The following is a 22490-nucleotide window of genomic DNA, read 5'->3' as shown; positions in this document are numbered from 1 at the left end:
GATTCGCGAATTTGTTAACCGCACAAACGGGGCCAAGATTAAATGATAAATTGTTAAAAAGACACAACAACAAAAAAAAAAGAAAAAAAAAGCCGAAATATTCAATCACATCTCCTGCGGCTCCGAACTCAGTTTCGGGGGCGCTCGATCTGAAAATCACAACTCCGAAAATGTTTTTAGCTATATTAACAAGTTCCTTTCATGCCCCCCGGGACTTTTTCCTCAAATATTGTATTTTCCTCTGTTCATTTCCCCCCAGTAACAGGCATTTTTTAATCAAAAAGTAGTCAGGACGAGATGTTATCGATCTCCACGTGCCCTTAAAAAAAAAACGTCTCCACAAACGGCCGATTTTAGGCGAGTGTGTGTGGAAGTCGATGTTCAACAAAAAAATCAATTACCTAATGATACTTGAGAGCGGACTCGCCATTGTGCTGAAGCTCATAGAAAAAACGGTTCTTAAGGTGAACGTACAGGAACTGAAATTCCGTAACGTGGCGGGACAAGTGGCCGAAAAAAATCTAGGGACACGAAACGCGGTAAGTTATTAGTTGGTGTCGGAATCGCGAAAGAAGTCGCTCAAACCGACTAAATTTCCTTTAAATTTCCAACGACCCCCGATGCTGAGACGCCACTGTAAAGCACCAAAAAAGAAACAATATCGAGTTTGCTCGGTGGGAACCGAAATTGCCTGGATAATTTGCGAAGTCAGCAGCGCTAATTTATAGTGACGAAATTGAACAAACCTTTGGAGTCTTCTGGTGAAACCAATTTAATTTGTTTAAATTCCCCGATGGAGCTCGAAACTGGGTCACACCTTCTGCCCCGTGCAAAAATATCGTCGAAACGGCCCCACAAACACTGAACATGATGCGAGAAATTAGATGTCAAAAGTCGGGGGGCACAATGGGCGGCAATACGTGGTAGTGAATTTAAACGAACCAAGACATAATTGATCCTCAACAGCGTTCGAAGCTGTATCGTTCGCAGGAAGACCGATTTGGATCGGTTCTACAAAAAAAAAAAAAAAAAAAAAAATGAATTTTCGGAAACTCAGCGGCTTCACAGACCGCAATTCAGGGCGGCGAAACTGAGGACACGTCGAAGGGTCTCAGTCCAAGTTCGCACCAACGCGATTCCTCCTTTATTTAATGATGAGCGGTTTCGGGCGACCAGTGAGGGTACACTTTTGCTGGGGGGCACCGATTGAACCTGGAGATCGTAAAAAAGCTGGATCGACTTGTGGACTTACTGGATAGTACACTTAAAGTTGTAAAAGGAGCGGTCTCAGCGACTCGACTGCAACGTTGCCGCGTAAACAATCGAAAATGTGGCAACGGCCATTGCGGCTTATAGGTACGATTAAATCGATTTTTCGTCTTTCTCCCCCCCCCCCCCCTTTTTGGCTGTTTGTTTTTCCCCGATTGATGTTAAAAACGGAATCCCATTTCGGCTCATTGAACGACATTTGTTATGCTTCGTGAGAAGCTCCCGCGTTGCCGCTCACGATCGCGCACCTCAGTTCAAACTCAAAACGGTTTTACGGGTAATAATAAAAGTGACGGCAACGTCTATTTTGATTCGTTAAAATAAAAAAAAAACACAAACTTGTTAGAAAAAAAAAGGCGGATTCTAGCCAGAATTAACCCTTCTCGCCTACCACGTGACAACTTGACTGGATATTTGTCATTTTTCTTCGAAAAAAGTTGCGAATAGCCCCCTCTTCGAATGCCAGAATCGGAGTTGCACCACCGTCAATGCCCCCAGTCTTTAAAATTTTCAAAAAAATCTAATTTCCGAAGATTATTCCACCATGGGTGACGAACGTCTTGTTTGTTATCGCTTCCAAACGTGGAAAAAAAACTGTGCAGCTTTTGCAACGGCACAGCTCATCGGCTCTAAAAATCGATACGCGACCCGAAATAATATATTTAAATTTTATTGTTTATGCATATTAGCGATGTGGAAAGTTAATTTGGTACACAAAATAAATTTCGAATAGGAACAATAAAACAACATCTGGCAGAGGAGCCTTTATTTATGATCAAGGCACGTTCAAAATGCCGAATATCTGGAGCACACTTCGATAAGGCCGCAACGGCGTTCGTAGGGCGAATAAAATAAGGAGCTGAAGTCATAATAATTAAACGTTTGTTAAACGTCGCAGAGCCAGCACCAAGAAAACGTCATTTTCGAACGTGGTTGAGGACAGATTTACATTGCCGGCATAGAGTCGAGGTCGCGGCTTCGGACGGACGCGTTCGAAATTGCCAGTTTCCGTTCCACGTTGCAGTTTAAAAAAAAATCAAAAACTGTATTTTACACTAATTCATTTCCACACCAAACACGTTACTTTTACAAACAGAAATGGGAAATCCTGCCAATGTGAATTTTATTTTCAGGAAGTTGGTAGTATCATAGGCAAAAAGGGGGAAATCGTCAAGAGGTTTAGAGAAGAGGTGAGTGTTTAGTTATTTTGCGGCAATTTTCCCAACGATAATATTTATCCCCATTTTGTTTAGTCTGGAGCCAAAATAAATATCTCAGACGGATCGTGTCCAGAACGAATTGTGACAGTCACGGGACCCCCCAATTCCATATTCAAGGCTTTCTCGCTTATTGCGAAGAAGTTCGAAGAGGTAAGGCCGTTCTTAATGTCGTGTATAACCTTTGTTTGCCTCAAAAAAACCTGAGCACGCCCACAGGGTGTCAAAAAAAAACATGGGCCGATCTAATTTAATTCGACGAAGATGGAGGCGCGCGAGACATGGATTTGATCTATTCAAATGTTCAAAGGAAATATTTAGTTTTGGAAAAAGCGTGGCGATACGCAAAATAAATTGATCAAAAAAAAAAATTGTAGTGTCCGAGGTGTGTCCAAGGAAGCTGCAAAGATGCAGATGTGGGACATCGCTGATCCAAATTAAATTTTGATTTTTTGACGCGAGTAAAGACGCGCAACTTCGTCATCGCCAGTAATCTTCAGTTACTTTCGTTGGAATTTCTCACCTTTGTTCGTCACACTTCGTGCGTGTTTTCCGCACTTCTCAGTGTCGTTAATCCCCTTATTCTCCGGACGCAGTGGTGCTCGTCCCAGTTCCAGGACAATGCGAACAGCGGCGTGCCGCGGCCGCCCATCACTCTGCGACTCATAGTACCGGCCAGCCAGTGCGGTTCGCTGATCGGCAAGGGCGGCTCTAAAATCAAAGAGATCCGGGAAGTGACAGGGGCGTCGATTCAAGTGGCCAGCGAAATGCTGCCCAATTCCACTGAAAGAGCGGTCACCATTTCGGGCACCGGAGAGGCGATTACGCAATGCATTTATCACATATGTAACGTCATGCTCGAGGTGAGTTTCTTTCTTTTTTTTGTTCTTAATTTTAAGTAGGGATAAAGGACGTACAGAAAAAATTTATGGTGTATTAACTGTTACTTCCTTTAATCTTAAAACGAGGACTTAATTTGATGGTTTTTCTTTGTGTTTCGTTTCAGTCCCCCCCTAAAGGAGCCACAATTCCCTACCGCCCCAAACCCCAAGTCGGCGGTCCCGTGATCCTAGCCGGCGGTCAGGCGTACACGATACAAGGCAATTACGCCGTACCCGCACACGCTGACGTAAGTACCCCCCTCATTTCCCCCCTCCTCGCACCCCATCACAGTGCCGCTTTCGGGCCCGCAATGGCCGCCGTCGCCCCCCAGCCGCCCCCGACCGCCATCTTCGAGCTGAAGAACGGACCGTTGCCGGCACACGCCGCCCTCCCGCCCCAGCACCTGCTGCCAGACGTAAGTTTGACGTATTGGTGACCCCGCACCACCCTCCAGTGATATCATCGTTCTTCCTCTGTGATATGCCCCCCTTCATCTGTCTCTATCTTTAGCCCGTTTTGAACCCGCAAGGTTGTTGTGACTTAGGAGGTAGTTGGTGGTGTTATTTAGGGGTAGTTTTTCCAGGGCCTCATTCGGCGAAACATCCGCTTTCCGCATCGATTTACAAGAACTTCTTGGGTATGTTTCAGTTACGCAGAGTGAATCAGAAGCGAGTTTCTAGCCGTGAAACGTCACGATTTCGAGGTCAGACGTTTTATGAATTAAATTCAGAAAATTTCATTTCTGCATTTCTGCTTCACCCTGTATAATGCGTTTGTTACTGTCCTATTGCCTGACGACCTAAAGTATTTTCAATAAATTTAATATTACTTTGTTAAATCCATTCCGCATTTTTTGGAAAAGCGTAGATCATGGAGATTCGACGGCAACATATCTACAAATATACAGGGTGTCCCATAAATAATGGTGCAAAATATTAGCAAAGATTGCTGACGTAACAATATGAAGATTTATTTTCGTATTGACGCCCTGTATTTTACTTTGTTCAATGCTTTTTACGCTGATTTTGGAACACCTCATGGGAAAGATTCCACGATCGACTGCTTCTCAATCTTAAAGAAATGCCAAATTCGCATGTTGTTTTGGGGGGGGTTTTAACCGATGGGTGGTTCATTCTATCCCTTACATCTGGCAGCCGGCGACCGCACCAAGGCGATACTTACGTTTTTCGATCAATAATGAGGAGGGTAATGTTGTCTTTAACTGTCAAACAAATCAGTCCCTTACAGGAGTCAATTTCTCTTCCAGATATTAAGTGTAACTTGTATCGAGAAGTGTTAAAATGTGTGCGGAAATGAGACTTTAGGAGATGCGACGTTGTTTGTTTCAGGTGGCCACACTGACCAAGAACCCGCTCGCTGGATTGGCAGCTTTAGGATTAGGTGGATTGGCCCCTGCGAACACTGGAGGACTAAATCCTGCAGGTGAGACAGCTGCTCAAGGTTGGTGCCCATACAAGTAACATTTCCAATGATTCCCGTGGCAAGTGCCACGACCACTCCTCCGTGTCGTGACAGTCGTTCCTTCGTCCGTTAAAGACTTTGCCGAAATATGTTACCTGTTGCGGTCGTCGTTACGTAACGGCAAACGTATAAACGTTGTATAATACAAAAATAGCAGCTGGACAAGCGACTGTGGCCAAGTTGCCATTATCGCCGGTCCGCTTCGTTCGGGGAATCTCAAATATACAGTATCGCGCAAAATTATATTGACCATGAATGAATAATTAAAATAAATAAATAACTTAGCGAGGAAATGTTAAATTTTTCTGTGCTATATCGTTCACATAGCCAAGATCTATTTAAATTTAAATTATGAGTCTCTTTATACAGGGTGTAACATAAGTAGGGGTTTTCCTTTTAGCACGACATGGACCTCAGAAAACTAAGCAATATTTTTACATAACATTTTTTCGAAATCTCGAAAACAACCGAAATATGCGCCTGCGAAAGTTTTAACAAGTACTACATCTTTAGGTACTACTCGCTCCCCGGGACTGGCCACGAAAGGCGTTCGAAATTCTCTCCATTGGTCTCATTTGCACGAGCTGCTGTCAGAAGAGATGGTTTTCCTCCGATCGTTTCTGCAACGTTTTCAATCCGTTCGCGTAACCCCACAAATAAAAATCGCATGGATCGAGGTCTGGCGATCTTGCGGGCCATCGTGCTTTGGTCCGTTGCGACCCATGCGCCTGTTGGGAAATTGATCGTTTAAAAAGTCCCGTACTACTTCGCGCCTAAAGTGAGTTGGAGCACCGTCTTGTAAAAACCACATGGACTGTCCAGAGGCACGTTTTCCCGAAGTTCAGGGAAATTACGTTCCGGCGAACGGTGATAGTCTAGGCCCGTCATTCGATCTGGAAGACGAAGAGGTCCGATAAGCGTGCTATTAACCGTACCAGCACGAACATTTAAAGGAAATCTCTGCTGGAAATTAGTTCGGCGAATAGCGTCAGGATTTTCCATTGCCTATACGTGCGTATTTCGAAAATTATTTATTCCGTTACGGGTGAAAATTGATTCATCCCTTACCAGAATAAACTTAAGGAAATTTTCATTACGAGCGGTTTCCTGTAAAAGCCACTCACAAAAGCGTACCCTTGGGAGATGGTTTTGTGGCATTAACGCTTGAACTCGTTGCACGTGATGGGGATAAAGTTGGTTTTCGTTTAAAATTCTCCACACCGCCATGTGAGATGTAGGAACTTGCTCGGCGATTCTCCTCGTACGGGTAGTTGGATCGTCCATCTAAAGCATGCTCCTCGACGGGTGCCATTCTGGGCGGCCCAGGTCCTCCGGCACGTCCACCATACGTTACTGTTAAGTTTCCGGCTTCACGAGCTCCGCCATAGAGGTAAAGCTGCAGGATGACGTCATCCCGGCAAGGGCTCAGCATACGACCGCGAAGCTGCGACGGCATTCTCGTGACACACCCTGTACATCGGCGACATGTCCACCGACTCGCGATCCGAGTAATTATGGGCCTTTGTCGATTTAATAGTGTCAATAGTGATTGTTTATCAAAAGAACACCTGGGGGCTAAACTTCATGGCTGATTTTCAAGCGGCGCGGGTAAACTGCATAAAAACAGTAAACATTAAACGTTTTTTTGCCTTTTTGCAATGGCTGGTAATTTTTTCCTGTGGGGCATTTTATTTCATTTGCGTTGAATTGCTCTTTTGCACAGGGACGGATCTAGGTTTTATGCAAAAATGTATTAAAACTCATATGCGCATTTTTTTTTTTTTTTTTTTTTTTTTTTTTTTTTTTTTTTTGAGTTTTATGTCATGTCAAAAGGAAAACCCCCTACTTGTGTTACACCCTGTATACGTTTAACTAATAAACATTCTAAAAAAATTATGTATCATTTTTGCAACAAAATTTTAGTATTTTGTCCAATAACCTTTGTTTTTAATGACTTCTCGATATCTTTTTAGCATGGAAGAAACGGGATTCCAAATTGCCTCGCTATCCATCGAGTCCCGGGCCAGATATATTTATCTGAAGAATTGATCATTGTTGGTGATCTTTCTGTTCGAATCCTCCCCTCTACCGTTTCCCAAAGGTTCTCTATTGGACTGAGCCCCGGGGATGGAGCAGGCCGAGTTGGAATTTTGCGATCAACGAGCCATTCCTTGGCCAATTCGGCGGTATGTTTCGGGTCATTAGCGTGCTGGAAAATAAGAGGCATTTTCCACTCTGCCTGCGGAAGCGTCACATTTTCCAATATATTACAATAGATAAATCGATCCGTGTTTCCGTCTATTTGGTGAATGGGACCTAGGTCGAGTCCGGGAAAAGGCCCCATACCGTTACGTTCCCTCCTCCACGCTTTATTTTGGCCGAAACATGCTTGGGACGTAATCTTCGGCTAGCTGGACGATGGACGAACCTTGAGCCGTCACTTCCGAATAAATGAAATTTTGATTCATCGATAAATAAAAAAATTTCCCAGTGCTCCGCCATCAAATTTGAATATTGCTTAGGAAACGCTACCCCTGCCTGCCTATTTTTCTTGGATAATAAAGGTTTTTTTGCTGGCCTTTATCCTGGACGGTCAGCTTCTACCAACCGTCCCCGAATTGTTCGGGATGACACATCGGAGTTCGCTAATTCGGGTGAAATTTGGGGTGCTGATTACCGTGGATTTTCCGACCGAATTTTCTTATCCGACGATACGTCCTTTTTGTAGTTTTTCCCGTTCGGCCACCCCGATTTAGGTTTGCTACACAGCCACGAAGCCGAAATTTGTTTTAAATAATAAGCGAAACAACTCGGTTCGGACATTTTTGACTTCTGCCGGCTTCGTAGCTCCAGCAACTCTTTCTTCGGGATCTGCGGAAGAACGGGGCATTTTAGAGACCCTGTAGAATTAGCGCGCCATCTTTCGACGGAGAATTTCAAGAAAATATGCGCAAGCTGAAACGGTCAATTTAATTTTGCCGGTCGAGAACTAGTGGACTTTCAAACGTTTGCAAGTGAGATTCGCCGAACTAAATCTAACAACGTACTCTTTTGTTCGAAACACTCTACTGCTGTTTATACAGGGTGTTTCAGAATGGTACGTCAAAAATTTGTGGGATTCTGTGGTTTTGATTTTTGAAAAAGCAGCGGCGTAACATATTTCTCACAAAAAATAGTCAGGGTCACTACCTTGGGGGCGCCACTGCTGGCGTTTAAACATTCGTTTTTCTCTTAACAGCAGCACCTAATTGCCGCTCACCAAGTTCGACGGAAACATTTCATGCGGAGCTTATTGAAAAATATGGCAAATTTTAACACCCTGTATTCCGGACAGAAGGCGAAAACGGACCCTTAGACACATAAACCTTCGTTCTCGAAATCACTCGTAGAATCGCCCCTTAAATTTAGGACACGCCATTCTGAAACGCCCCGTGCACGACACAAGTAAATACGTTTTGACTCTGAACTCGGATAAGAAACTTCAGAAATTTTTCCCTAGTCCACCTAATTTTGTCTCATACTGTATATATATATATATATATATTTAAATTTTCCTCGCCGTCGTCAAGAAGCACGAATTTTCACTCACAACTGAGGCCCCTTTATGATCGTTTTTTTATCGCTCTCCCACAAAAATGACAAGTGACAACTGGCTCGTGTCGGTTTTAGCACTGGCCGCGTTGGCGGGTTCCCAGCTGCGCACCTCCAACTCGCGCACCCAACAAAACACGAACCAGCAGACCACCGAAATGACCGTTCCCAATGAGCTGATCGGTTGCGTGATCGGCAAAGGTGGCACTAAGATCGCTGAGATCAGGCAGATCTCGGGAGCGATGATCCGCATCTCCAATTGTGACGATCGCGAGACCGGATCTTCGGACCGGACAATCACTATTTCAGGGGCTCCGGATGCGGTAGCGTTGGCTCAATATTTGATCAACATGAGGTAAGTGACAACAGAAGCTGATTTCGATTATCGTTTATTAAGTCCTGAATGTTCGATTTTTATGTGTTTTTTTTGTTTTTTTGTTTTTTTGTGCGAATTAGAGCTTTTCAGGACTTTTTCGTAGCATTTATAAGTCAATTGTTGCAACGCATAACCCCCCATTGTGTGTGACACTTCCTGCGGTGTGAAAGAAGGTGCGAGTGAAACCATTCTTTCCTGTTTTATACCCGGTGTTCAAACCTTAACCTCGGTGTTTTCAAAGCAGGCATTCCCCTGTAACATCTTTCACAAGCCTGACCTAATTCCAATTTATTTTTGAGCTCTGTCTGATACTACTAAGCGCTTCAAAATCTACATCGTACTTAGGCGACAAAGTAGGGGGCCCGTGCGGGGTGCAAGGTGTCGTCGTGGGGGTATCGCATGGGGGCGATGGTGCCGTGCGGAATAATTAGAAAATTCCAACATAATCGTCGTCCGAAAGGGGCCATTTTCGATATACAGGGTATAAAAGTTTTGCACCTTTTTTTAATTTTTGTATCTCTGTCGCGCGCGGGTTCAGTTGAATTTTTGAAGATTTGCGCACCTATTTTCTTTGAGACCCTCTACGGACGAGGTGTTTTTTCTTTTCGGCAACCTGTACGAATTCCAATTCCAAACGTAAATTAATTCTTCGATTGTCCAGCTTTTTGGTCTCTTACAGTATACTTTTCGACGCAAATTGAGAAGGTCCAGCTTGCGCGTGCCACTCTGTGTAGCACAGGGTGCAGCAGCCGACTTTTAGCCGTTTTAACAGTCTTGTTTCCATTCTTGGTGTTCGCGTTGAGCCACTTCCAAATGTAGGACCTGCCACCTGCTCAATTCATCGAAAATGGTGCGTTTTCGACCGTTGGTCCGTTGGCATTCTCTTTATCGATTCGCCCAATACCGTCGCCCCCCGAAACGTCCCTACGACGATGTGCTACACGTCTTGTGCAGGTGTCAGCGTTCGAAATAATGATGATTATGGTGATGGAATCAAAGTTTCAAAGGGGCAAATTGCAATTTACATACGCAAAACAACATTCTCACATTCGGGCTGTCCCGCAAACTTAGGTGCGCGCGATGGACGTTTAAAATAGCTTGACCAAAGAGACCTTTCCGGGAACACGGATGGCTTGCTTTAAATTCCGAGACAAGGACTTCTCGTTTTCGAGTTTATTCATTTATTGTTAGGAGCAAACTTGAGTCTTGTCAACGTCCTGCCGGAGAGGACACAGATATTAGGGGTGTTTTGTGTCCAGCTTGGATCGAAAATTTTCGAAGATCGTGCGGTCGATTTCCTTTCGCATCGGAAACTGAAATGATCTGCATTGACTTTAGCCAGCCTGAGTATTACCGATTTCGACGAAAACCCTCATAATCACGTCGAACCACATAAAATGTTCCTCTGGATTGATTCCCGAGCGCCGAAACGGCTCGATTATCGATTTTCGATGTTATCGAATTCCACGGTCTGCGTTTCCTTCCCGATTTTTATTTGGAACTTTAACGAGTGAATCGCACCGTCCGGTGACATTGCCGGGATTTCCAATCCGAAGGAAAATCTCATCGTTATCGGAAGGCTGCCGGTAAATCGAGCGAAGCATTAGTAGTAGAAGACGTCTGAATCTCTCCCCCCTCCCGACCGCACCTGGCCGGCCTTAATGCCCTTTTGTATCCCTGCAGCGTCGAGCTCCAAAAGGCCAACTTAGAATCCCAAGGCTCTCCCAATGCCAGCAGCTCCAATTCCACATCCACGTCTGCGGCCACCTCCTCATTGGCCAGTGCCATCCCGATAGCCCAATTATTAGCCAAACCGGGTGCCCTAAATGCTTTAACCAGTTTGAGCACATTGGGCGGCTTGACCGAACTGTTGAGCGCGCAAGCCGGCGCATCCGCGGCTCCCGTACAGACGACCGGAGTGCACAGGTCGCACAAATCCTCCTCCTCCTCCAGTTACGGGAGGTCCAACGAAGGCCACAAACTGAAGAACGAGAGAAATAAGTATAATCCGTATTAGATGCCGGTTTGAGGGAAACCCGTTGACTTTATATTTTTGATAGTGGTTGGTGGTTGTTTCGGGGGAAACGACCACGAATTCAGATTAGGGTCGATATATCATCGTCTTGGTAACTTTGCCAGGCGGATTGTTTTCATCTCGGATCAATCCGTCCTCTTGGTAAAGTTAATGCAACTCTGATATGTTGGTCCTTGGGGTTGTTAGTAGAAAGCGCCTTTAGAATTCGCTGGTAGGACGTAAATTGTATCGACGCATTGGGGCCATTTTCCGTAGTTTAGGGTAGGTTTGGTGTATCTTCGGTAGCCTAGTAGCAATCCTCGATATGGGCGCAACCGCTCAAGGAAACTATAACTATTACTGCGCTGCCGCCTAAAGACATTTATATAAATACATATATATATATATACAGGGTGTTTTATCCCAGTTGTAAATTTTTCAAATTCCAAAGATGCCATAAATCACCACTTTTCACAAACACCTGGTATATTAAGGTAAAATTTTGTTATTTAATTGTAATTATCAATTTTGGACTGGGCTATAAAAGAACCTTTTCTATGCGACCTCTGGTCGAATTCTGACCTTAAATTTAGCGTGGGCGGTTATAATTTATTTCGCAGTTCGTTTAAATTTTAGCAGTCGCGCCTTGTTTGCGTTTCCCGGCTCCCTCATCAGCATTTTCAGTTCCCATTTGGGTTTATAGTAATTGTTTCCTCAAATATATAAAGTCGATGGTTTATTCCCGGTTCACTGTGCCGATTATTTCAGCTGTTATTAAGTATAGCGATATTCTCTATTGCGTGCGAGAATCTTGTAAAGTCGGCGAATTTACGTCTTAAAATCACTCAAAGTGCGAATCGCAATTTGACGAGTACCGCGCGTCGTTGGCCGTTGCGTTGCCTGGACGTCGTATTTTAGACGTGATGCGCACGTCGCAGGAGCTACGTCGTGCCGAAGTCAGTTTTTGACGTAAAAGTTTGCCCCGAATTTACACGAGATACGTTTCTATCTCGATTATCTCGACGGATTCTCGAGTAAATTGGCCGACTAAACTGCCAAAGTTCCCATGCGCTCGCTAGATTTACTTTAAAACTGTATCATTGGTCTAAAAATTGTTATACTGCACAAATGGTATTTTTGTAAATAAAATCTCCGCTCTAACATTTACTATAACAAAACCACTTTAGACCTTAAGCACGACTACAGGGTATAAACCAATACTAACTGTTCGTTTAATCTTCTAGATGTAGGTATTTGACTTCGATGAATACCCGAGAAATTATACCAATTATACAGTTTGCGTAGTTTACTTTTGATCTTTATTATGTGTTTTCCGAGTAATAAGAAAAATCACGGTTCCCCATGGAAAGGAGTAATTTTTCTTGTAAAATTTGGCATTTCCCTAATAAGATTTGACGTGTGATTAATGAAACGTCACTCGTTCGTCAAACGTCAACGTCGCAAGGGAAAACGTCTGCTATCCGTGGCGAATCGGAGTTAAGCTTAAGTAACATATACGGGACTGCTCAAATAACACTTATATTCGTGATCGACATACCTGAGCGTCAATAAATCTCTTGCGGTCCGTTCGCTTCGGTTAACTTTATATATTTACTTATCTTATACATTTGTTTTCAATAGTATAGTGTAGGCATTAGCATTAACGCTTGTTGCTGCCACACATTTATAACATTACAAGAGTATGGTGTATACTCTGTGTATTTAATCTAGAATTCGGCTTTTTACTTTTTGTCCTATAAATCTTCATATCTGATTATATTATTATTAGATTTATATTAGGTATAGTCGTTTAGGCTGCCTTTAGTTTTTTTTTTTTTTTAATTATTATTATTATTTAAAACTGTACGGCATAGATTTCAACAATATATTGTAATCATGTGTAGAAAGGATGCATTTTATTTCAATGATGAAAGGAAAAATTAGCGAGTAATTCCGTACATTTTGAGACATCATCGGCAGCGATGAGCAATGACTCGGTCATACCGCGCGCACTTCTACCTATTTAAAACCCTGGTATGACCGTCACCTCATCGCTATTGGTGGCGTCTGTACGAACACGTTCCCAGTTCTATTTAATTGTATTTCGAGACCGTTAGCAAGTGGATAAGCACAAGGTAGCCTCTCCTCCCATTTAATATAACTTATGCATTTGACTGTTCCCCAGATCCTTCGAAGGCGATTACCTCAATCCGCCTAAAAGTGTGTAGTTCTAAAACCCAGCAAGTCCCTCCATATACACAAAATAATACCAAAAAAACCTAATTCGTGTGAAAGTATGTGTGTCAACCACATGCCAAAACCATCCTAATGCCTGCTAACAGACCGATGCCTTTGAACCAACAACCTCCGGAGAAGACTCTCACATCCTGGTAAGCTTTCCATTCCGTTTTCTACTCCCGATCTGTACCGAAAAATTCTTTTCATCTCCAGGCTGTTTTCACCTGATTAACGAACTGCAGCGCGGAGTCTGTACACTACTAACTCGGAAATGTTTTCTTAGGATATCCATGGAAACTGCGACCCTCCCAGGATTGCCCGGCTACCACTACTTGACTCCTCATCACATCGTGAAAGCGCCCATCCATTAAGACCGACTCACCAATCACATCTGCGTCAGACGAGGTGTCGTCACCAACACGTAAAAGACATATTTATATATCTATATTTATTCAACCATCATGCGGATAACGAGGTGTTCGTCATGGCTCTTTTCAGTTGTGCTGAATTTGTCTCTCTCAAGGTAAAGCCGGTCTACACTTCACATATCCCCGTAAACTTACATATCAACGTGTTAAGGAGGTTCTAAATGCAGATTGCTCATATGCCGAAAAAAAATGTAGACCGGGCCTTAAGTTCAATATTAGACAATATTACAATGCCGGAAGTAAAATTGGTTCTGGGAACAAAGCCAAAGAATTTCCGTTTTTATATATACAATATTTACGTAGGAGTAGTTTTTGTAGAGCGTTATATTTATTGAGGTGTATACGTAGTCTACGCGCGATTAAACACTGGATTGTTGTAACGTTAAGTTGCGATTCGTAATTGATTTATTACAGCGTTGCTGGTATAAGGGCAACGGAGTTCTTTTTGTTGACCGTTTAGAGAATTTTACAAAGAGTTAAGAAATTTTACCTGAAAAAAAAGTCTGGAGTGATTTGGGCAATTTCGTGCTTTAATCGAGCAAAGTGAGTATTATGCGAGCTAGGGTTTTTGCATTTTTAAATAATTGGGCTGTGGATAAAGTATTTTGTTAAGTAGTCTTCTGTAAAAAAAAAAATGTGCCAAATTTTTTCTTCCTTGTTACTCGAAAAAAAAACAATAAGTTCAACATGTAAATAAAAATAATCAATGCCTAAATGGTAGCGTTCTAACACGGTTTTGTGCTCCTATAGAGGACCTCGTTGTTAAAATGCTCACGTCACTTCATCTTACGGGAATAATCTTCCGTAAATAATCCTTTTTTTCCGCTTCGCAAACGGTGAAATCACCTTAGGACGCCATATTGATACTTCAAAATAAGCCGTCATTCGAGTTGTCGACAGCGACAGGCGACAGTGTTGTTATCGGCCATATTGTCATTTCGAGAAATCTATTCAGGCGTCATCTTGAAGTTTTGAGACAACTCTGCCATTTTACGTTAGCTTTACGTTTCTTCCAGCGTCACGACAACCGCACTACAAATGGCTGACTTGTTCCCTTGGTTTTCTTTGATTTTGGCTTTTTGTCAAGTGTCTTAATTAAACTGCGATTTCACCTAAATCTTCCAATATTGTTATTAACCCAACTGTACAAGCAAACACCCAGTCAAAACCGAACAATTCTTGACGTGCAAGTCTCTGGATTTGCCCCTGTCATAATGACGGACTTCCATCCCATACTTAACACACTGAGACGTATCTTGTCATACGGCTTCTCTCGAATACATGGGATCGGTCAGATAGTCTAGACCACATTTCCCATTTTTGGAAAAGTTCTGCCGTGTCCATAAACTTTTTGACCTTATGGTAGGTAAAATGCATCGTTAGTGATATTATTCTTCTCGCAGAGAATCATCTAGTCATCCTAGTTCAAAATTTATTAACCCTGTATAACACTTCGCGCGGTATAAAAAGACATTATTCCTAATTTGATAGTAATTTAGTGGACCAAAAATTTTAATTTGGATTTCTCTTCTGTAGGGTAATTTTAAATCGGGCAGGGTGTCCCTATTCAAGCTCGTTTAACCTAGATCAGGACACCCTGTCTTTGTCAATGTTTAGGCTAAACGTGTACAAGAAATTAGGTCCTAATTTGCAGTGCCAAAATTAGGGCCTTTCTTCTCCCTTACTGACTTGGACTATAATTAGGGACAATCGACTTTACTATTACTAATAGCACTCGAATAGCTCATCCGCACATGAAATGTAGTTATGAACATTTCGACCATACATAACATAATAGAGTTTTTGAGAGCAAAGCAGTAGCAGTTATAGGGCTCTTATAGGCGTCGTGTTGTGCAAGCAGGCAGTTGATATTCGCTTGGCTGTAGACGCGTTTGAAACGCATCGTTGTTACATTGTTACAACATTATTTCGTGTTGTTTTAGAATGCTATATATGTCGTCGAAATCGTAGTTCGGTAGGTGATTTCGTGATGTGCTAATAAATTATACAGGCGATGAGTAAAATCCAGCAAAAGAGCTCTTGAATGGTGCAGATTAGAGCAACACCGTATTATACATGGAAAGAAGTTGAAGATTTAACTCGACGAATTCCAACGCGACAGTTCGGTTGGTCGGTTGGTCAGTTGTTCCCCGCGCAGTTAATGAAGGAATTTGAACATCTCGAAAATCGAGCATAAATAACTAACAATTGTCCCTCAAAGAAAATGCACAAAATTTAAGTTTGAACGCAATTTCTCGATGAATAATGTCACCTTTTTATTCATTGGAAAGTCGGCGAAACGGCGAAAAATGCGAGAATAAAATCAATGCACGCCACTGTTTCGTTTTTGTCGCTCGTATCGCTTCGTTGCTCGCAGGGAATGACTCAACGTACCGAAATTCTTGAACTTTTTTCCGATTGTATATTAAAACCCATTAGTAAATAGACCATATTTAGAGTGCAATATTATTATTATTATTATTATTAAACCTACAGGGTGTAACACATCGGCTTGGAGGTATTTCTGGGAGCGGCAAAACAATTAAAAAATGCTGAAAGACTCAAGGTCGAAAACGCACAATTTTCGATATATACGGTGACGAAGATTCATATTTTTTTCTAATATCTTGCATTTGTCTCGAGTGTGCACCACCAATGTGTGACCCAACGAACGGGGCGGACGTATTTTTATGATACGATTTGAAACGTTTCAACGGTACGAAATTTTCATATGCAAAACTTACTGGAAAGCCCTAAATCTCGGCAATTTTATTGAATTACGCACAGGTATTTCATACGCACCGCTGTAAAGATTTCGTTTAGCGTGCGCCACTATGCACGGGTGCCTCGTACGTTATTTACCAAAACAGCCAATGAATTGAATAAATAGTTTTCAATAGCAAATAAAACAAAAAAAAAAAGGTGTACTATGAAAAAAATCGGACAAAAAAACATCTTGTCAACATCGTATGTAGTCCCGAACTCGACGATACAGATGCTGATGCTTCTCGATGAATCACAGAGTGTCCAGAATAGACAGTGTTGCCTAGTGTAACTTGAATTCCTACGGATTGGAGGACGCGAAATCGCTCGAACTAAAATGGGGCGGCATTAAAAACAAAAGTTTGAGAATCGCTGGGTCAAATCATGTAGACCCCTCACATTTGAAAATATAAAAAGTGGGATGTTCATTGTAGAATTTAGAATCGTGGGACCTTTACTATGGGGATGATATTAATCCAACGCCATGCAACAATGGCTCGGATAAAACTGACGAGATTTACATTTACGCCAGTGCGTCGCCGCGTTCAAGACCTTCGACAGCAACATGTCAAAATCGTCGGCAGCCACGTACAGGGTGTTGTGCCTTTCTGGGTCATGTACTATTTCATACTTTGTATGTTTTTTAGAACTCCCTGTATAAACTCTAATACAAAATCGAAATTCCTTCTTCGGTTTGTTATATTTTTGGTCTCTTGCAGTATTTTTGTATCTTTCGCCGTTTCTGTAGAATTTGCACATTCCGATTGGTAATGTAGCGTACGACCGTGGCTTTTAGTCATTTGGTTTCGACTTTTGACGTTTTACATTAAGTAAGACATTTCCAAAAGTGGAACTTTGCCACCCCGTATATCGGAAATGGTGCGTTTCCGGCCGTGGATCTGTGAGCACCTTTTTATCATTTCGAAGAATATTAATATACCCTAAAATACCTCCAGAGATGATGTGTTACACCTCGTATGTGCGTATACATGGTGAGTACGTAATTATTTCTATGTAAGTAAGTATTATGTAGTAGAAGAAATTAATGACTCGTTTATACGTGGACTGATGACCATAAAAATATTTTTGCAATGATACCTTGAAAATACTAACGACAAAAATGTATTAATGTAAATAAAAGGAAGATTACTAACGCCCTGACCCCCACCCCATCATAAAACAAATAATTATAAACACAATCATAAAGAAGTAATAATATCGTTTAAAGCCTTTCGAATACAGGGTCTTATTAACTATTATATTAGACAAATATCGTAGATTATTTTGAAAGATGTTGTTTTTACTATTTATGCAAATGACGCAGTATTGATTTTACGAGACTATTCCTCTTTTATCGCTGTTGAATTGCGGCAGCGCATAAATTGAGTTGCCAAAAACCACGATATTCTAAAAAATGAGCTCTCTCTGTATATACGACAAACACTTTGGCAACTAAATTTTCAGGGTAAAAATGCTTATTTTTCAAGAATAAGAGCTTATATATATATACATACATATATATTTGTAGTTACTTTTTAAGCTACGGAACGTAGCTGAAACTGAATTATTACATATTACTCCAATAGCTGCAAAGCTTTGCTTAAGTGGTTCACAACACGACTTATCGTATTTTAGCCTTTAGATGCACGCGCTCTTACTTACTTATCGATGTTGTATTTACTAACTTTGACCCGACTCATATCTCACAGACGTAATATTAAATAGCTTATTTTAAAACGGTAAGTAGGAGGTGTGATAGACACACCTGGTAGATTTATTGCTCAATATTTTATACCTGCTTATTAATCTTCCATTTCGATGAGAGCAACTTTTTCTAAACATTTCAAGTCAATTAACAATGAGGAAAAAGTTGCAGTTGTTCTTCCCATATCTCCATTTTTTCCTATTTATTTTTTGAAGCCAAAGAAGGTTCCTCATCATGTGCAATAACGGTAGATGGGGCTATAATGTGTTATCTGAAAAAAGCATGTTATATTTTGATTATGCAGACACGGTGTTAAAGTAATAATTAAATGTTTTAGACTTAAAGATTGTGCGTATATTATAGCAAACGGAACAATGTTAGATTTACTGCACACTCTTCGCTGTTCTTTCCATTATTACGCAAAATGTTTAGAATGTTTAATACTTAAAATACTCTAGTGTGATACGTTTTTTTTTGTTTAATAAAGTGTGGATTACGAACGTGTTGTTTGATTTACTCATCTTTTTTCAACGAGGAAAATCCTCAAAACACATTCGGTCTGTCCTGGCGACTGGACAGTGTCGAATTTGCAGAAGCGCCTACCCACTAAAAGCCTCGGGAATCCTTTTATAACTTGCGCAGATCCGAAACTGTGCCCGAGGACAAAAGCATCGCAGGTTGCAGTGTAATCATCAATATCTTTTTTTCCCATCTTGGTGGCGTTTCAGCTATATTCATATCTAAACTTTAGATACGCCGATATGTACCAAGTATTTCTCGTAGAATTTATTATTGATTATTAATAATTTTGATAAATGATCGAGGATTACAAAAAAGCGCAATGACGGTAACGAGAACTGCATTTGCGAAACCGGTACACACCTGTTATTTCTGGCTGACCTACAGAAAATTCCAAAATGCAAAAATTTTAATTTAATAGAGAACATCGATGATAATTCCCCGGAGAGGAATTTGCTTCTTTTATATGGAAAATTTTTCTACTTTGAATTTTTTCGTTATCCCCTCTTAAACGGACGAACAAAGACAATAGGTAGGCTTACTTATTTACAAAAAAGTTCGTTATTTTCTTGGTAATATATTTCTGCCATAGAAACGTTAGATAAACATATTCTCACCGCCTGGATAAAGCGTTTCAGGCCCTTAACACAATCCCTGAACATCCACAAATAGCTCTTTGGCAGACCTAAGACTTACAGATTATATCCCACAACCATCATGAGGCAACTATTCTTTATCTTTATCGAGCATGTATAAACTATCGAATATCAACTTGGATATTCACAATAATATATAGTTGGAAGACCATTTAGCAAAGGCATTTTTGAGCAGAAGTTGAGGCATTTAAATCCACTTCATCGAAGTTGCGACGTCGATTTGGCAGCATGGCTGTGTCTACCGCAGTTTCCATGCGGAACATCACCCTTTCTAGTAGAGTTTCAATGGAGCGAGCTACATTTTGGCCCGTTGCTGCTGAAGTCTCCAAATAAGGAAGCCTAATGAGCATATGTATTTTTATTTACTCTTTAATAAAAATGTAAAATTAAATACCCGGCTTGTTCTGCAAATTCTCTTGCTCTCCATTCGGATATGACCCTGCGATCTTCCAAATCAGCCTTGTTTCCACATAGCACTATGTCTGGTGTATCACAATAGGCATGAACCTAACAAGTGATTCATTACTGCACATTTCAAAGCTTTAAAACATGTTAACGGAAACGGGTGGCAAATCATAACATAAGAAAAAAGCATTATCAAAAAATGAAAGTGCTTTAAGGCGATATAGTGCTGGTGCAAAAAAAATCAAAAAACAAGCCAAAATTTATAGAAAAATCAGTGGTACTCATACCCTGAGCTGTTCTATCCAATTACGTATTTCTAGAAAGGACTGTTCGTTAGTTAAATCAAATAGAAGTATAAAACCCATAGCATCTCTATAAAAGGCGGTTGTTAGGCTGCGGAACCTATTAAAAATAAGTGTCCTAACTGCTACTCACTACTTAGTTCTAAGCTTTGATATGAAAATTATTATAAAGCATAGAGGGTTACCTTTCTTGCCCTGCGGTATCCCACAGTTGCAAATGTACCCTGTAGTTACGTCCTTTGGACTGATATATCTGGAAATAGATTTTTTTATGGTTGCACAAAAAAATTTATTGATGAAATCTACCAGTCGTTTTTCACGAAAATCGATACCCACAGTTGAAATGAATCTAGAGTTGAATGTGCCATCCGTGTATTGGTACAAGAAGCTGGTTTTGCCCACTCCAGAGTCACCCAAAGCAAGAAACTTCATCAGATAATCGTAATCCATTCTAGAAGTTTTAGTAGAGAAGAACCAGTTTAATCACTGTACTGTGGTTTATTACATATTGGAGCTGTTTGAATTTAAATTAAATGAAAAATTAAAGTTATACCTCAGAAATCACAGGTTTTAATGTGCAATTAAAGGCTTAGCGTTTCTTATATCTCTTAAGTCGAGAGAATGCAATAATTAACAAAAATATCGGTTAAAAACTCCCGTAAAGTATGAATACTATGACGTTTTAATTGAAAAAAATATATATTGAAATCAACTACCTGCTGCTAGATCTAATAACGGCGGTTTATTTACTTATTTCATTAAAAACCTGGCCCGTCATGTGAGTAAGAATAATTGTTATTGTCCCGTCTAGTTATAAGGGATAACCCGAACTGCTCCGATTGATTTTTGAAATAACGCTTTGTAGGCGTTTTCGGAAGCATGTAGATCCTTTGGAGTGTTTATACTTTTTAAATAATATTCATTTTTCCATTAATCACGTTAATTTTTATGTAGTAACAAAGTTTTTAGCTTTTAGATTCTAATTTGGAGCTGAATGATCTGCTCACGAAGGCTCTCTTTGCTCCAAGAAACGAAAATTGCAATTTGACGTAGACGTATGAATGTCAAACTAAACAAATCCCTTCGCCTCGCCCTTTACTCCCTTCATAATCATTTATGGTCTGCGTCATATTGTAATAATTTGTATGAATTCAAAAGAAAATTCAGGTTTTTTGCTGCATTAAAACCTACCAAATCGCAAGAAAAGTGCTTAAATATGGCCTACTTATCTCGTCGAGAAATCGAGGATCTGAAACCAAACATCGAGAAAGCCATATATAAAACGTTGGGAAATGGTGACACCTCAGTGCTTAGGGTGGCTATAGAATGCCTCAACAACGGCTATGATCGTCGAAGAATTGCTGATAAGCTGGACTCTTATGTGGACAGTAAAAAGGCCACGAAAATTGCTGATCGCATTCAGGGTCTGATTGATGATTTTGAGGTCTCTCGTAAGTCCAAGAAGCGTTCCTATGATGATGAGAGAGATCGGGACAGAGATAAGGGCCCGAAGAGAGGAAAACGCGATGGCAGTAGAGATAGAGACAGAGGAAGAGATTCACAATCAGGCCATGAAAAAGATAAGCATTTGTCTGAAAAAGATGGAATTGTTAGAAACCTTAAAATGGATCCATTACCACCTCCAAGCAAAACTAATATAAGCATTGGGAATATTAGAATTCCACAACCTAGTATTTATGGTATTCCTACTGGCTTATTGAAAAAAGGGGATGCGGAGAAGGCAAGGAAAATTGCTCAGTTACAAGTAAGTACCTTTTTGAGCCATAGCAAGGTCTTAGCTATTAGGATAATTGACTACTATCCAGGCACCAATTAAACATCAGGTTTTTCAAACTTTTTAGTTGAAATACACTTAATATAACGGAGTTGGTTAATAGTTGAGTGCTTGGCAAAATGTTAAAATCTTCAGAATACAGATGATTCATAGAAAAACATATATTGGCCATCCATTATTATAATTTTTCATTTTATCACTCTCGGTCTAAGAAATGTCTCTCAAAAAGTGTAGGAAAGACCAATTTTTGCAAAAATAGTGGTGTTGATTCATTTCCATAGACTAAATATTTCTAATATCATATTAAGTTAAAAACAAAAATTAATTTAAGGAACCTGAATAGTAAACTGTTATCCTCATTAAACTATGTAAAATTTTCTAGTTGATTAACAAAATCTGATATTTTTAGGCCCAAATCCAAAGTAAATTGCAAACGGGTCTGTTGGGCAGTTCCCTCCAAATCCCCATCATCCCAAATAAACCGCAACCCCTCATTTTGGATGAGGAGGGTCGGACAATTGATAGATCAGGTAAAGCGATACAACTTACTCTTGTAGAACCCACACTAAAAGCAAATTTAAGAGCTCTGAAACGAGATCAGTACAAGGAAAAAACTGAGAAGCGAGACGAAGATAATTCTGAGACTCGTTTTGTTGATCCCAGAATCGGGTTGAAACCCGCTCTTCGTACTAAAAGAGTTTTGCGGTTTCATGAACCTGGCAAGTTTCAGCAACTAGCCGAAAGGCTTAGGATGAAGGTAAATAAGTTAGCTCAAAGAAGGGATTTCTCATTTCTGTTATTGTTACCTTTGTTTTGATTTCTAGTAATTTTTAGTTCCTTGGTTATGT

At 40.8% G+C, this 22490-nt stretch overlaps 3 protein-coding genes across 13 annotated transcripts in view; 2 read left to right on the top strand and 1 right to left on the bottom strand.

Annotated features, from left to right (window-relative positions):
- The window catches only part of mub (poly(rC)-binding protein mub), a 56103-nt gene extending 37638 nt beyond the window's left edge, over window positions 1-18465 (top strand). For 2 of the 8 annotated variants that reach the window (XM_066294463.1, XM_066294462.1), the window contains exons 3-10: window positions 2403-2459; window positions 2523-2639; window positions 3083-3349; window positions 3493-3783; window positions 4718-4829; window positions 8520-8796; window positions 10501-13221; window positions 13353-18465. In XM_066294463.1, coding sequence (XP_066150560.1) covers window positions 2403-2459; window positions 2523-2639; window positions 3083-3349; window positions 3493-3783; window positions 4718-4829; window positions 8520-8796; window positions 10501-10834 — 1455 coding nt within the window. In that variant the 3' untranslated portion in view covers window positions 10835-13221; window positions 13353-18465. The remainder of the gene's footprint in view (window positions 1-2402; window positions 2460-2522; window positions 2640-3082; window positions 3350-3492; window positions 3784-4717; window positions 4830-8519; window positions 8797-10500; window positions 13222-13352) is intronic. The other 6 variants (XM_066294464.1, XM_066294466.1, XM_066294465.1 and 3 more) reach the window with 6 other exon arrangements.
- A 580-nt stretch (window positions 18466-19045) lies between these two features.
- Rab27 (RAS oncogene family member Rab27) overlaps window positions 19046-22490 on the bottom strand; it is a 15566-nt gene continuing 12121 nt past the window's right edge. Inside the window, exons 1-6 of one of the 4 annotated variants that reach the window (XM_066294509.1) lie at window positions 20564-20592; window positions 20154-20298; window positions 20033-20100; window positions 19833-19947; window positions 19535-19647; window positions 19046-19479 (exon numbers count right to left, since the gene is read on the bottom strand). In XM_066294509.1, coding sequence (XP_066150606.1) covers window positions 19293-19479; window positions 19535-19647; window positions 19833-19947; window positions 20033-20100; window positions 20154-20297 — 627 coding nt within the window. In that variant the 5' untranslated portion in view covers window position 20298; window positions 20564-20592 and the 3' untranslated portion in view covers window positions 19046-19292. The other 3 variants (XM_066294507.1, XM_066294508.1, XM_066294510.1) reach the window with 3 other exon arrangements.
- The window catches only part of Prp3 (pre-mRNA processing factor 3), a 3138-nt gene continuing 1564 nt past the window's right edge, over window positions 20917-22490 (top strand). Inside the window, exons 1-2 of the mRNA XM_066294456.1 lie at window positions 20917-21612; window positions 22052-22399. Coding sequence (XP_066150553.1) covers window positions 21064-21612; window positions 22052-22399 — 897 coding nt within the window. The 5' untranslated portion in view covers window positions 20917-21063. The remainder of the gene's footprint in view (window positions 21613-22051; window positions 22400-22490) is intronic.

This window comes from Euwallacea fornicatus, chromosome 21 (genome assembly GCF_040115645.1).
Source record: "Euwallacea fornicatus isolate EFF26 chromosome 21, ASM4011564v1, whole genome shotgun sequence".
NCBI classification, from domain to species: Eukaryota; Metazoa; Arthropoda; class Insecta; order Coleoptera; family Curculionidae; genus Euwallacea; species Euwallacea fornicatus.
This window is presented reverse-complemented; position numbering and strand designations above follow the sequence as displayed.